Below are 13,540 nucleotides of genomic sequence, written 5' to 3' on the forward strand. Positions count from 1 at the left end.
GCCGTAACCGCACTTTGTGTATCTGTACTGACTGGCGTACCTGCAAACCTACTGAGCTGCGTCTGGGTCCACAGCTCTGTGAGCCAGTCAGACATCATTTCACACTGCGGAGGAGGCTCAGAAATACCCCTTCCTGTCCCCACTGCACTGTTCAAGTCCCTGGACACTGCCTGAGGAGAAGCGTGCCAGTGGAGGGAACCTGAAGTCTTTGCAGCTGATCTAACCGCAGCCCCCTTGCCACTGTACCAAGTGACCCGGCCCAGTGTTCCCGTTACCCACTGCCATGGGAAATACACTGTGGGCTTCACATTTGCAGTTGGAGGAGGCCGACCACCCTGTTGAGATTGGAATCTGTCTCTCACCACCACTGTGTCTCAGGTCACCTTGGGCTCCCTCCTCTTGGTTGCTGTGCAGCGGAAGGATGTGGTTTGTCCTACGTCAGTAAAGTGGCAGCACGTCAGTGACTTCTCTCAAAGTATAAGCTGGCCACTTCCCTTGCTGCTTTGCAACCCTGTTACCAGACCTTCGTTATGGAGACCTCCGTACCTCTGGTCTGGCCCAGCAGGAAAGGGAGAGAGAAGTTCTCTTTTCATCCCCACCTTTCATGGTTTGGAAAGCAAACAGCTGCGCAGTGGGCCATGTGCGCAGCTGGTGTGGGCCCATTCTCCCAGCTTGCTCACAGGCTGCGAGATGGAGGAAGTGTATGCCGGGCCATCATTCCGGTGTTTCATCGGCTGCCGGAAGCAGGATGCCCGCTGTGTGTGCTCAGCTCCCCACACTGAGCCTGTGTGCAGGGCGCGGCCTTCCGACTGGTGTGGAAACGTGGCCAGCGGAGGGCAGTCACATCTGGAGTGTGCACCTTAATTGTTAATGTCTTTCCCACCCCAGTGTTGAGGATCAGTGGCAAGTGGAGGGTCAAAGGAAGGTTAGGGTCTTTCTGTTTAGGTGGAGTCAGTGGAAAGATTGCAGGATCTGTGGTAGCTAGGAAAGGTGAAGCATAGTCACCCCTTTGGTTTATTTCCACGCAGGTTTGGTTTATCAAGGACTGTGCCTTCAGTTTGTCAGGTGCATCATCCAGGAGGAGCTTGGCATTCCGGTGTTCTTTAAGTCTACTAAGCTCTACCTCTTTTTTTTTTTTTTTTTTTTTTTTTTTTTTTTTGTAGGCTCCACCTGGTAAAGGTTTTCACCATTTTCTGATAGTTCCACCATCTTCCAGTAGTCCACACTCTAAAAAATTTTTTTTGTGGTACAAGGTATTGAACCCACCTCCTGCATGCTAGCAAATCCCTCTGTCACTGAGCTACATCCCCAGCCTATTCATTTTCTTTTAGCCAGAAATTCCAGTGAAAACAGAAACTACCAACTGGAACTCACTATCAAGTGATGACATTTCACAACTTTCCAACACATAGCTACCCAGAAAGGAATTCAAGGAAACCCCACCCAGCCCAGGCTGCAGGCCTGGCTCTCCGTGCTTTGGTCACTGTACAGAAAGGCTCAGAGGGAGGTAAGGGGGTCAGGTCGTTCTCTCACTCAGAGAGCAGTTGTATGTCAGCTTTGTCGCACGCGCATCCATAAATGGGTATCTGTCTTTGATGACAGTTGCAACCTATAAAATAAAGCTGAGTTTTTATATACTAGAAGAATAGAAGCTTAAGAGACAAAAGTATAGGAATTGTTTGAAAATGGATACTCGCTCTACCCTGGTCTTATAGAGGAAAAAAAGAAGTCTGTTGTGTCCTAGTGATTCCACTGTGGGTGATACTGCCCCTCGCTACGTGAGGAATAGCAAATAAAAAAGCCAAGGCAACCTCGGGAGGGTCGCTGGAGCGAAGGCCAGACTGGGCTATGTAGTAAGCTCAAGGCCAACTTGAACTACGTAGGGAGAGAGCGCAGGACTAAGGAACATCAGTGTCTGCTAAGCTTGTCATGTGAGCTACCCCCGCTAGGCGAGGGATATAAATTGACAAAAAGAGGCGTCATGGCCGATGCTAGAATTTCCACTCAGTGACCATCTCTGTGTTTAGGGGCTGACTGGATGCACGTCCCTGTGGAATGGGCCTTCCTCGTAAGGGAGGAGGCCCTCAGCTGGGCTCCAGGCTCTCCTGCCCACCTTCTCCCTAGTTTTTAGTTATGAAAGAAACCAGCTCCTCCATAGAGCCTGCAGGAGCTGTCAGCGATGTGAGGCTCTCGGAGGGGTACTTCTGAGAAGGGACGTGCCTTCTGTGTTAGTGACGCTCAGCTTTTCTTGGAGGAAGCCTTGGTGGCCCGTCCCCTTTCCTAGTCGGTCCCAGGAGCCTAGTCTCCCAGAACCTCTGCCTCGGCTCCTGCAGTCTGGCTCTGACACTCTGGGCTACGGGGTTCTAGTCTGTCCACAGCTCAGAAGAGTATTCATGACAACCGCTGCTGCAGGAGCGCAGCTGGTGGGATAGAAAGACCTCGTGAGCTTGAACACGTCCCTGTGCTCCCCTCCTCCCGGGCCACCTGGAACTGCCAAAGGGGCTTCGTCCCGAGGCTCCTCCTTGTAAAGGCTGCACACATCCTCTCTACTTGCTGTGCACTGTGATTCTTGTTGCTGTCACCGCGTCTGCTGACCCCATGTGCTCAGAGGTGATTGCTAAAGCCTTGGCCCAAGGCGGGATGCATGTGAGAGCCCAGCTCCCATCTAACTCCAGTCTGTCCTCCATCCTTTGGTTGTACGGCCCCTGCCACAGATAACTTACCTTCCTGAGAGCCTTTGTGAAGCACGTCTGCTATCTTCAGTGGCTTCCTTTGCAGTGACTTTCAGCTCACTATATATCAAGTGTCACTTTTTAATCTGTTTGAGGCCACGCCCAGCTCATGTTTCTTGGGAAGTGAATAATGCCCACCCCCTACCTTCCAGTTTAAAATAGTCATCTTGCTGTCATTTTCATGGTGAAATAAACCAAGCCATGCAAATAGCTTTGCTTTCTAGATATACTTTACTGTTAACATTTAAATTAATTAAAATTAAATGAAACTAAAAGCTCAGTTCCTTGTTTGTACCAGTTATACTTTGAGCTCAGTAAGTAGCCCCTGAGGAAGCTAGTGGCTCCCATCAGGACAGTGCAGATCACCGAAGACGTCTATTGTTTGTGAAAGTTGAGTTGGCCCAGGACAGCTCCCTAGAGTTTGGTAGCCAGCAGAATTTACTACACACTTAACCTTCCTAGGTAAATGTGAACTTCTGTGTATATTACATTCTTTTTGTTTGTTTTTGAGACAAGGTCTTGCCCTATAGTTTGCCCTGTCCTTGAACCTGTAGCAATCCTCCTGCCTCAGCCTCCCAAATACTGGGATTATAGATATGTGCCACCGTGCCCAGCTACATTATATCTTTTAAGGAAGTTAGCTCCTGGCTTTCCATTATATGCAATGTAGAATCATCTCACAGTATATTCATTTCTTTTCTTTTCTTTTCTTTTCTTTTCTTTTCTTTTCTTTTCTTTTCTTTTCTTTTTTTTTTGAGACAGGGCCTCACTATGTAGTTGAGACTGACCTGGAACTCACTGTGTAGTCCAGGTTGGTCTCAAACTCAAAGCGATCCTCCTGCCTCAGCATCCCGAGTGCTGGGATTATAGGTATGCGCCATCACGCCCGACTGTATATTCATTTCTTTAACAAACAGGTACTACATGGGTTCTTGTGTGCCAAGCAGTGTTGTAAGATTCTAAGATGAAACTGTTAAAGACCTTGCATCGTACAGACTTTCCATTTTGGTAGTTTTGTTGTGAAAACCTTAAATCTGCCAGAAGACCTTCAAAATTCCCTTTTTGTCACAGGGAATCCTAGCAGACAGCAGTAGACCCTGCCCTTCCCTGGGAGCCCACAAACAGGTATGATCCTTGTCCTCACTTGAACAGTCACCTCACTGGCTTGGTACCTTTTGGATTCACAGTGAGGTGGCCTTGTAGGGGCAAATGACTTTATCCACAGCGTGTAGGACTGCTTTTAATAAATACAAGTCTCGGGCAACCCATTTTGATACCCCTCCTGTCTTAGGAGCTATTCCTCAGTAAATTTTGCTACTTAAAAAAATTGGGGGGGGTGCGGGGATTTAGCTCAGTGGTTCCGCCGCCTGCCTTGCAAGCGCAAGGACCCAAGTTCAATCCCCTGTACCAAAAAAAAAATAATAATAATAATAATAAGTTTTTTTTAGTCTTCAGCACTTTGAGTATGTGATAATGTGCTAGGCCTCAAGGTGGGTTTTTTGTGTGCAGAATCTTGTTGGTTCTCACTGCTGCAGGTCCTGGTTCGGGCATTCAGCTCCTCTTATAAACAGGGGCCACAGGGACCCAGGTGCACAGATGAAATTGTCACACTTTGGCCTCTCAGTGGGAGCCTTCTGGAAACACCTCAGTGCTGTTTAGCTGAAGTCCTTGCTCTTACTCCTGTCTGAGCAGGCCCTCCCGTGCTCCCCAGGGGCCTCCTTCACAGCCCCACGGCTCCACACACCTGCCACACCAGGTTCTGTTCCAGGCCTCGTCTTGCCCTCCATCTGTTGCAGCATGCTGCATGCACAACACCCCTAGCTGCTGTTTTCTTGATGTTTCCACTTGAGCTTCTCAATGGGCCAAATCTCTCCACTCCCCTCCCAGCCTTCCCCACCCGACTCCAAATCAAGTCCACCCTAGTGATGCCAGGTACGTCATAACCGTCTGCAGTACCTCCCAACCCCAAAAGGCCAGGAAGAGGTGGAGGGGAGGAAAGAAAGACACAAGATAAAGTCAAAATAATGTACCATATGGAGAAATTGCTTCATCCTCATTGCATTTTGTGGCCATAGTGACAGCCATCACCAGACAATGCCACCTACCTCCCCACTCACAGACGCATACTATTAGTGCCTGTGGTAGGGGATCGTACCCCTGAAACTTTCGGGTAGTGTGTTGAGGACAAATCCAGCAGCATTTAGGAAATACTGCTGTCCCAGTAACAATCTAGTCAGAGGATTTCTGGCATTTGTTTTCTAAAGCAGACTCATTCATCTACCCCACTGAGAGAAAGGAGACTCTGAAAATACTCAGAGAAGGGAGAAAAGTCAATGGAGAGAACCCTGGCAGCCTCCCGCTGCCCACGCAGTGCTGTGCAGTGCTGTGCAGTGCTGTGCAGTGCTGTGTGATCTCAGTCCTGCCCGTGGGATCCTCCTTTCCGCAGCCTCCACGTAGGCCCAGCCTTGGTGGGCTTCCCTCATGCAGCCTGCTACACTCCTGGCTCCGAGCGACCTCTGAACGGAAGAGCCCAGCCTCTGTCCAGGACCTTGGAATCACCCTGGGCCTTGCGCTCGCTGGACAGTCATCTGGCTCCGGGAACCTCGCAGCTGCTTTTGTGGCAGTGACTTTCTAATTTATATCCTCCCCAGTAAAGAGAACTTATCCTAAGAGTGTCCTTAGAGTCACGGCTGGGGATGCGGCTCAGCGGTGGAGCTTCTGCCTCGCCTCTGAAGACCCTGGATTCCTAGCACTAAAGGCAAAAGAAACATGTAGCTGGGAACTGCCCCATTCCTTTCCTGGCCACTGAGCTTGGCTGGAAGCTGCACCTCACGTAGGGTTTCCAGTGCCTCCTGACCTCAGCGCGTCCTGCAGCTTCTGTCTTCCCCAGCTGCCTGTTCTCATTCTTCAGCACGACACAAGTCGACCAGTCCGCGTCTGCTCCAGCTGTTTCTTTTGTCTCTCTTTCCTTGGGATCACACATTGGCTCCAGGAACAGCACGCAGAGATTCAGGCACTCTTTGGCCTCTCCCCCTGTGCCCCACCTCCCCCAGGTACGGAAGGTTGAGTTACATCCCCAGCCCTGCTGCCCCTGGAGACAGAGTCTTTGCTGAGTTGCCCAAGCTGGACCCAAGCTTGTGATTCTCATGCCTCAGCTTGTAGACTTGTGCCACCACTGGCTTTTTGAGACTCCTGTGTGTCCTTTTGTTCCACGAGTGCATCTCTGTGCTGTGGTGAGGATACGTTATGGGCCCCAACAACTGTGACCAGTAGGATTCTAGGCCAGGCACGTACCAGACATAGTGCCCCACGTAGGGTCCAGTGGGTGATGTGGAGTTTCTGTGCTCACACTTCTGAGTGGGTGTAAAGTGGACGGCACCGTGGTGGGACCGTGTTCCTCTGAGCTCTGGAAGATAACTCATCGGGGCCTGCTCAGGGCTATGCTGGGGTGTTGAACAGTGGAGGTGACCCAGAGAGAGCTAGAGCTCACGGTGCCAGCCTGTCCTAAGGTTGGTTTGTGGGACCCAGCTACCGGGGCCAACCTTTCTGTTCTGCTTTGGCCCTGCATCCCTCCTACCCTAACCCACTCCCACCTGCCCGTCCATCTGCGCTCTGGCCCGACTGCTCTGCGCAGCCCCGTGACCCCCTGTGGCTATTGTGTGCAGTCCCCTTCCCCAGGAAAGTGCAGTGTGCCGCCATTCCTGAGGCACTGAACGGCACTGGACCTGGGCTCACTGCACGACAGCACTGGCTGTGTGTGACCTTGAGACCCCACGTTCCCACCCGTGGGGCGGGTGTGTGAGGCCCCAGTCGGCGCTCACAGGCTCTTCCCCAGGATCTCCTGTGGCTTTTGCTAGCAGCTGTGGCATTTCCATCCCTGTGCCGCTAGCAGAAAGAGAGCCCACGGAGGGTCGTTTCCCCCCCTGCAAGGAGCTCATTCCTGACAAGACGCGGTGGTATCTCCTGCCCTGCTCCCTAAAGGCTGGGTTTGTTCCCACCCCACTGGACGGCGCTCTGGCCGGTTCTGTCTGAAGATGGGTCTTCGAGTCAGGGTGGTGGGGGCAGTGACTTGGGTCTCAAGACCCTTTTCTGCTTTGGAAGTGAAAGGCTGCCCCTGGTTTGTCTTACTCTCTGCTGGACGTTTGTTTCCTGCCTCCCGTCACCTGGGGTCTGCAGACTACCCTGGCCTGGGGCAGCTGAATTGCTGAGAAGGACCCATGTGCCTGGGAGCCCCGCGGGGACAGAAGTGGAGGTGCTGATGGGATTCGGGGGCAGACAACTGCCTGGAAGGGCTGGAGAAGCCCTGTGTGTACAGACCAGCGTGCCATCCTAGATCCTGGAGAGTACTTAGGAGAAAGTGCCTAGGTCTCCTTAGGGTGTGAGAAGAGGCATGACGCTGGGGTCCAGGCTCCTCTCACAGAGGGTGAGGCCCTTGTGTTTCCTGAGAACATGACCCTGGGCTGGGCCTGGGTGTCCTGTCCCCCGGAGGCTTATGCAGCTGGCTGCCCTCCACACTCTGGTGCGTGGAGACACAGCCTCTGAGAACCCTGCTCTGCCCTCCCCAAGAGCAGAGGGTGTCAACAGGAGGTCCCTGTGCCCTGTGGTCAGGAACACGAGCTGTGAGGTGACCATCCCACTGCAACAGCCCCTGTCCAGTGACGACTCCCTGCAGCTGCCTCACTGCCCCAGAGGAGCCCCAGTTTCTAGGCTGTGGACAAGAGCTACCTAGTTTCTAAAGGGACAGCTGTGTCATCGGGGCCTGGGTGCAGTTGGAGGCTCAGGACCAGAAAGGAGGGAGAGTGGGTACCTGAGGGGCAGGGCCGAGAGGGAGCCACTGCAGAGCCAGGCCTGCCCTCTGGACTGGGGTGGGGTAAGGTGCTCATTGGGATCCAGGGCCTTTGCTTTCTGCTCGTTGGTGCCATTGTAGTTCTCTGCATGGAACTTTGGGCCTAGACTTTTGTTAGCACCCGGGTTGATTCTGGTACGTGTATGTGCAACGTGTCGGTCCCCTGGGACTCAGTGGTGTGTCAGACCTGCAGGGGAGCCTGCGGTTTTTGTTCAGCTCAGCACTGGGTGTCACAGGGTGGTAGGAACAGTCCATTCCCTCTCTTACTTTGGTTTGAGGCCTCTGACCCGGCCATGTGGAAATCATCACAGTGTGGGTGATGATCCCCCTGCTACCCCAGTGCACACAGTGCCCTGGGCCGCACTGCGTGGCATGGTCAGTGAGAGCCGGCGATCGGTGTGCCGCGTCGCTTCTCAGGCTTGGTCCGGGCCATAGGTCCTAAAGGGCTGAGCCGCTGTGGTGGCCACGTCCCTGTTCTCGGCCTTGCTGTCCCACGGGATGGCCTGGAGTCCTTGGTGGGCGGGACCTGGACCGGGAACCCAGCGTGGTTCTCACCCGCTTCTCCTGGGACCATAGCAGCAGAGTGGTAGGACGGAGGTGTGGAGCTGTGGCCACAGTTGGGCAGCAGTATGCGTGCGGCCCACGGAGGCGTGGGGGTGAGTGGCTGTGACAGCCCCAGGGCTCCGAGGGCTATGGCAGAGGCTCGGCTGGGTGCGTAGCTCTTGCAGGTACATTCTGTGTATCCGGGGTGGGCTGTTGCTTGGTGCGAATTTGGAAAGACGAGGGAACAGGTTAGGCTGGGAAGGGTGACGGGCCTGTGGCTATGGTGGCAGGCGGCACGGAGGCCTGTGGGATTGTACGACTGTCAGTCGGTTCATGCCCTCCACTTCCAGGTCAGCCAGAGTGGCCTTACCATGCTGTCTTCACCGTCACCGGGCCAGCAGGTGCAGACTCCGCAGTCGATGCCCCCTCCCCCACAGCCGTCCCCGCAGCCTGGCTCGCAGCCCAACTCGAACGTCAGGTAAGCCCGGCCGGGACACCCTCTAGTCCGGTCCTCAGGTGGGCACGCCCGGTGCCCCTGGCTCAGACCTGCTTTCTCTCATTTGGCTACAGCTCCGGTCCTGCCCCATCCCCCAGCAGCTTCCTGCCCAGCCCCTCACCTCAGCCTTCCCAGAGCCCAGTGACAGCACGCACCCCACAGAATTTCAGTGTCCCTTCCCCTGGACCATTAAATACCCCTGGTAAGTGGGACCTGGGACTGGGGTTCCATGAGGCACCAAGCGTCCCCTTTATGAGGCCTAAATAAGTAAGGGCGCTTGTGCTCTTGGGCCTCTCAGAGCTTGATGCCTTACCTGAGGGTTTTCAGAGCTAGGCCTCACCCACGGTGTCCTACAGTGAACCCCAGCTCTGTCATGAGCCCGGCAGGCTCCAGCCAGGCTGAGGAGCAGCAGTACCTGGACAAGCTGAAGCAACTATCGAAGTACATCGAGCCCCTGCGCCGCATGATCAACAAGATCGACAAGAATGAAGGTGGGGCCAGTGGCCGGGCTGAGGGCAGGGGCCGTCTGTGTACCTGGGTCTTAGTGTCCCCTCTCTGTCCTAGACAGAAAAAAGGACCTGAGTAAGATGAAGAGTCTTCTGGATATTCTGACTGACCCCTCAAAGCGGTAAGCTTTGCCCCAAGGCTCTGAGACTAGACAGGGCTGTGCTGCAGCTCATGAAGGGTCCCCAGGGCTTGGCGCTGATAGTGTAGCAGAGGACCCTGCTGAAGGTCCCAGATGCTCGTTAGGTGTGTGCTGCGGTGTGGAGCTCTGACTTTGTCTGCTGCCCAGCCTTTGCCTGCTCCAGGTTGCTGCTCTGACCCTCACACTTCCACCTGTGGCTGTCACAGTTTGGCTCAGTGGGACCTCAGCTAGTGAGCTGGGTCTTGGTTTGCAGGGGCCTCTTCGTCAGCGAGTCACGACAGGCCTGGGACTGACCTTCATCTTTGCCCACTGTGCTGGTGACCTGGGTTAGGAGACTTTATCTGGGTCACCCTATTTGCCTCCTCAGGAAAATGAAACAAGGTGGTACCCAAGAAAAGCATGTGGAAGACTGGCCCACCAGCCACAGGCTGCTGTGAGCATAGGAACTTGTGCAGCACCGCAGAGCTATGCACATCTCTCCCATCTTGCTGCCTCAGCTCACATTCTGTTCCTCCTCTTCCAGAAAGTTCTTGTCCGGCTTGTCTGGGTCAGATACCGGGCACTGCTGAATGGGGCCCAGTGGAGCTGGACTGCCCTCCAGGCCCTCTGAGGTTGACCCCTTCTTGGGGTTGTGGGGCCAACGGGCATGGGTTGGCCCAGATGAGACCGAGACCTTCTTAGCTGGCCAACTGGCTAGGCTTCCCATGCAGGTTTCCAGTGGCTGAGGCCCAGGGAGGCCAGGCAGGCAGTGGTTGGGGTGAGTACCTGAGTCACCAGCTTGCCCAGCTGCCACCATAGAGAGACAGCCCACATCCCCCTCCCCTCAGATGTCCCCTGAAAACGCTGCAAAAGTGTGAGATCGCCCTGGAGAAGCTCAAGAATGACATGGCGGTGGTAAGTGGAGCCGCAGGCACCTCTGAGGAGATAGGGCCCACCCTGTAGCACCTTGGAACTTGGCTGAAAGAAGCCTTCTTGTTTGGGGCCAGTAGGGCCCAGGCCTAGGGCTCCACCCGGAAGTTCTTCCAGGCTGGTGATGGGGAGAGTGGGAATATGGGAGAAGTCGCCCTCTGTCTTCGGACCCTATGGGTGTCTCTGGCAGCCCAGTACCGTGGGGAAGGATACCTGGGTGGGAATGAGGCTGCAGGGGTTAGAGCTGTGTCCGGGCTTGGTGAAGGTGGGGGCCGTGCTGAGTAAGGCGTCAGCCTCGGGCTCTGGAAGGCCTCAGAGTGGGTGCAGCTTTGAGCCCAGGCTGTTGATCCTCCTGTCCTGTCCGTAGCCCACACCCCCGCCGCCCCCAGTGCTGCCAACCAAGCAGCAGGACCTGTGTCAGCCGCTCCTGGATGCCGTCCTGGCCAACATCCGCTCGCCGGTCTTCAATCACTCCCTCTACCGCACATTTGTGCCGGCCATGACAGCCATCCACGGCCCTGCCATCACGTACGTACAGCCATGCGGGTCCGGAGGTGGGTGGCGGCCGGGGGCTTGCACGGGTCCAGTGTGGTCACCGCAGCTGCTCCTCCAGGGCGCCCGTGCTGTGTAGTCGGAAGCGCAGGTTTGAGGAGGATGAGCGGCAGAGCATCCCCAATGTGCTGCAAGGGGAGGTGGCCAGATTAGACCCCAAATTCCTGGTGAACTTGGACCCTTCTCACTGCAGTAACAACGGCACCGTCCACCTCATATGCAAGCTGGGTGAGTGGCCGAGTAGGGCGGGGGGCCGAGGGGCTCTGCCACCCATGCCCGGGGCCATGAGGTATCTAGGCCTTCAAGACAATGCTCCCCTCCTCCCTGCTGGCCCTGCACTCACACAGCCTGCCCACTGCCTGTCCTCACTTCCGGGCAGCGTGGCCTTGCTCCCAGGCTCTGAGCCCATACCCTCAACTCCCTCTCCCCCGCCGGTGGCTGCTGGCTGTGTTTGGAGCCCTCCCGGCTTTGCAGCAAGCCTTGGCAGAGCCTTTCAGAGCGTGAAGAGCCCTGTTCGGGATCAGGGCTGTGGTGCGAGCGGGTTGGTGTATCAGGTCAGGGCTTGGGGCACAGGTGCAGCCTCATGTCTTGCAGACGACAAGGACCTCCCAAGTGTGCCACCCCTGGAGCTCAGCGTGCCTGCTGACTACCCTGCCCAGAGCCCGCTGTGGATCGACCGGCAGTGGCAGTACGGTGGGTGAACCGAGAGGTGTGCGGGGCTGGGATCAGCACTGGACGGCCTGCACGTGCCTCCTCCCTCCAGACCGTCCAGAGCAGGGCACTGCAGGGAACGGGGCTCTGTGCCCGTCATCGTGCCCTGCATTCCGTGTTCGGTGGGGAAGGCTGAGCCCCACAGCTCCAGGGCACCCAGCTGCTCCCGGTGGCCATGGTGGAGCTGCAAGGCTGACCCAGGGCCACCGGCAGGAGTTTGGTCTCGCGAATCCAACTGCATGATGAGGCTTTAGAAAACCAGCTCACATTCCAGTTTTTGACTTAGGTTACGACTGTGGGTGAAGAGCCCTGTTGTCCGGCGAATGCAGAAGGATGCAGGGCTGTCCTTCCCACAGAGGCGCATGTGTGGGCTGGCTCCGATGTGGTTGGCTGCCTCACTGAGGGCCCGCTGCTCACAGCTCACTGCTTTGTTGCAGACGCCAACCCCTTTCTGCAGTCAGTACACCGGTGCATGACCTCCAGGCTGCTGCAGCTCCCTGACAAGCACTCGGTCACAGCCCTGCTCAACACCTGGGCACAGAGCATCCACCAGGCCTGCCTCTCGGCCGCCTAGCCGGAAATGGCAGGAACAACCAAGAGCCTTGTCCGTTCTGTGGATCCACACCTCATATTGGACCTTTCTAGGTGTTGGCTTCCTTAGAGAGCCTGGGGTTAGGTTAGCTTTCCTGCTTTTCTCTTCTGCCTTGGGGTCTTCCCATATTGTACAGTACTGGGCCAGGCGGCCGTGGAGCTGACTGAATCGGGAGGTGAAGGAAGGGGTCTTTCTAGAGAAGATTCTTCACACAACACCCTCCAGAAAGTCACGCCATGGACGGTGTCCCGTGGCCTCTCCAGGCTTCTTGTCCACTCTCAGCAGCATGAGGGAGAACTCAGGGTCTCATCAAGCGTCTTGCGAGTTAGCACACGCTCTGCTCATTCCCACAGGATGACGTGGAAGAGGACATAGGAAATCCTGACCGCACAGCTCTTTGAGCAGTGCTGGGTTCTGGCCATGCTGCCTGTGGCATACGCTCCTAGACCTGGGTCCCGGGCTCCATTTCAGAGTGAAGGCCACCCTCCAGGCAGCAAGGAGTCCCCTGCCACAGGTGGGCATCAGGCTGTGCTGTGAGGGAGCAGGGGCTGGAAGTCAAAGGAGCCTGCCCCTGGCACACCTGTGTCCCTCTTGGGCAAGGGTGCCAGGTTCCCATGGTGAGGGCTGAAGACTGACCAGCTGGGTACCACCCTCGGGACCTGGCATCCTCACAATACCCTGCTCTCTGCACCACCCCTAGAGTGGACTCCCAGTGGGATGCAGCTACGCAGCACCTCTGTGTTGCCTGCCGCAGTGAGCAGCAGCCAGCTGTCCTCTGGTGATGAGTTCCCTTTTTATATGTGCACTACCCTATCATATGTGGTTCATATAATAAATTTATTATTCCTGTGTTTGTCAGGAGTCCCTCCCTGTATCCCTTCTCTATGCATCTGGGCCTACTGTCCTGTCAGGGCTGCTGCTGGCTTTGAAGACAGTGTCTGCTGGCCCCAGACCTTACATCTTCTCCAAACAGCATTCTGTTTCTCAGCCTGTGTCATGCCAAGCTTCATGACCGACTTCCTGCTGAAATCAATGCCCAGGAAATGGAGCCGTAGGGCCCGGAGCACCATGCTGCTGGGTGGTGGTAGGCACCGAACCGACTGCCCTGAGGTGTTGCATGCCACTGTTGACTAAAGTGGACACCCCGGAAAGAGTGGTTCTTCCTTGCTGTGGCCCTCCCAGGATGCAGGTTGCTCAGCTAGACCACTCAGCAGCAGCATTGGGTGCCCCCGGGAGTGTCCAGTATGTGTAGTCCGGTACGTCCCCCAGAGGGACCAAAGCCTGGAAGACAGGCAGGCTGACAGGAGACACCTGAAAACCAGTGGAGAAGGACTCTTAGGTCTTGGAGAAACAAGCTTTATTTGCAGCCTTCAACAATTAAGGTAATACTTTTTTTTTTTTTTCAGCTTTAATTGAGTTTATTGGTACATTTTAGGGATACAGTACAGTCACATTCATTGTTGGGATCTTGTACCTCTACATGACAGGTCTTGATTCTCATTTTTTCCCCTTA

The 13,540-nt window shown here is 55.3% G+C and overlaps 1 protein-coding gene across 2 annotated transcripts in view; it reads left to right on the forward strand.

Moving 5' to 3' along the window:
* The window catches only part of Med15 (mediator complex subunit 15), a 65,441-nt gene extending 52,546 nt beyond the window's left edge, over positions 1 to 12,895 (forward strand). Inside the window, exons 10-21 of one of the 2 annotated variants that reach the window (XM_010620741.3) lie at positions 2,611 to 2,693; positions 6,834 to 6,849; positions 8,384 to 8,404; positions 8,472 to 8,599; positions 8,692 to 8,819; positions 8,974 to 9,108; positions 9,182 to 9,245; positions 10,091 to 10,157; positions 10,540 to 10,700; positions 10,786 to 10,952; positions 11,319 to 11,417; positions 11,873 to 12,895. In XM_010620741.3, coding sequence (XP_010619043.1) covers positions 2,611 to 2,693; positions 6,834 to 6,849; positions 8,384 to 8,404; positions 8,472 to 8,599; positions 8,692 to 8,819; positions 8,974 to 9,108; positions 9,182 to 9,245; positions 10,091 to 10,157; positions 10,540 to 10,700; positions 10,786 to 10,952; positions 11,319 to 11,417; positions 11,873 to 12,009 — 1,206 coding nt within the window. In that variant the 3' untranslated portion in view covers positions 12,010 to 12,895. The remainder of the gene's footprint in view (positions 1 to 2,610; positions 2,694 to 6,833; positions 6,850 to 8,383; positions 8,405 to 8,471; positions 8,600 to 8,691; positions 8,820 to 8,973; positions 9,109 to 9,181; positions 9,246 to 10,090; positions 10,158 to 10,539; positions 10,701 to 10,785; positions 10,953 to 11,318; positions 11,418 to 11,872) is intronic. The other variant, XM_010620740.3, reaches the window with a different exon arrangement.
* Positions 12,896 to 13,540: the final 645 nt, after the last annotated feature.

This window comes from Fukomys damarensis, unplaced genomic scaffold (genome assembly GCF_012274545.1).
Source record: "Fukomys damarensis isolate Sample0158 unplaced genomic scaffold, DMR_v1.0_HiC HiC_scaffold_34, whole genome shotgun sequence".
Classification (NCBI taxonomy): domain Eukaryota; kingdom Metazoa; phylum Chordata; class Mammalia; order Rodentia; family Bathyergidae; genus Fukomys; species Fukomys damarensis.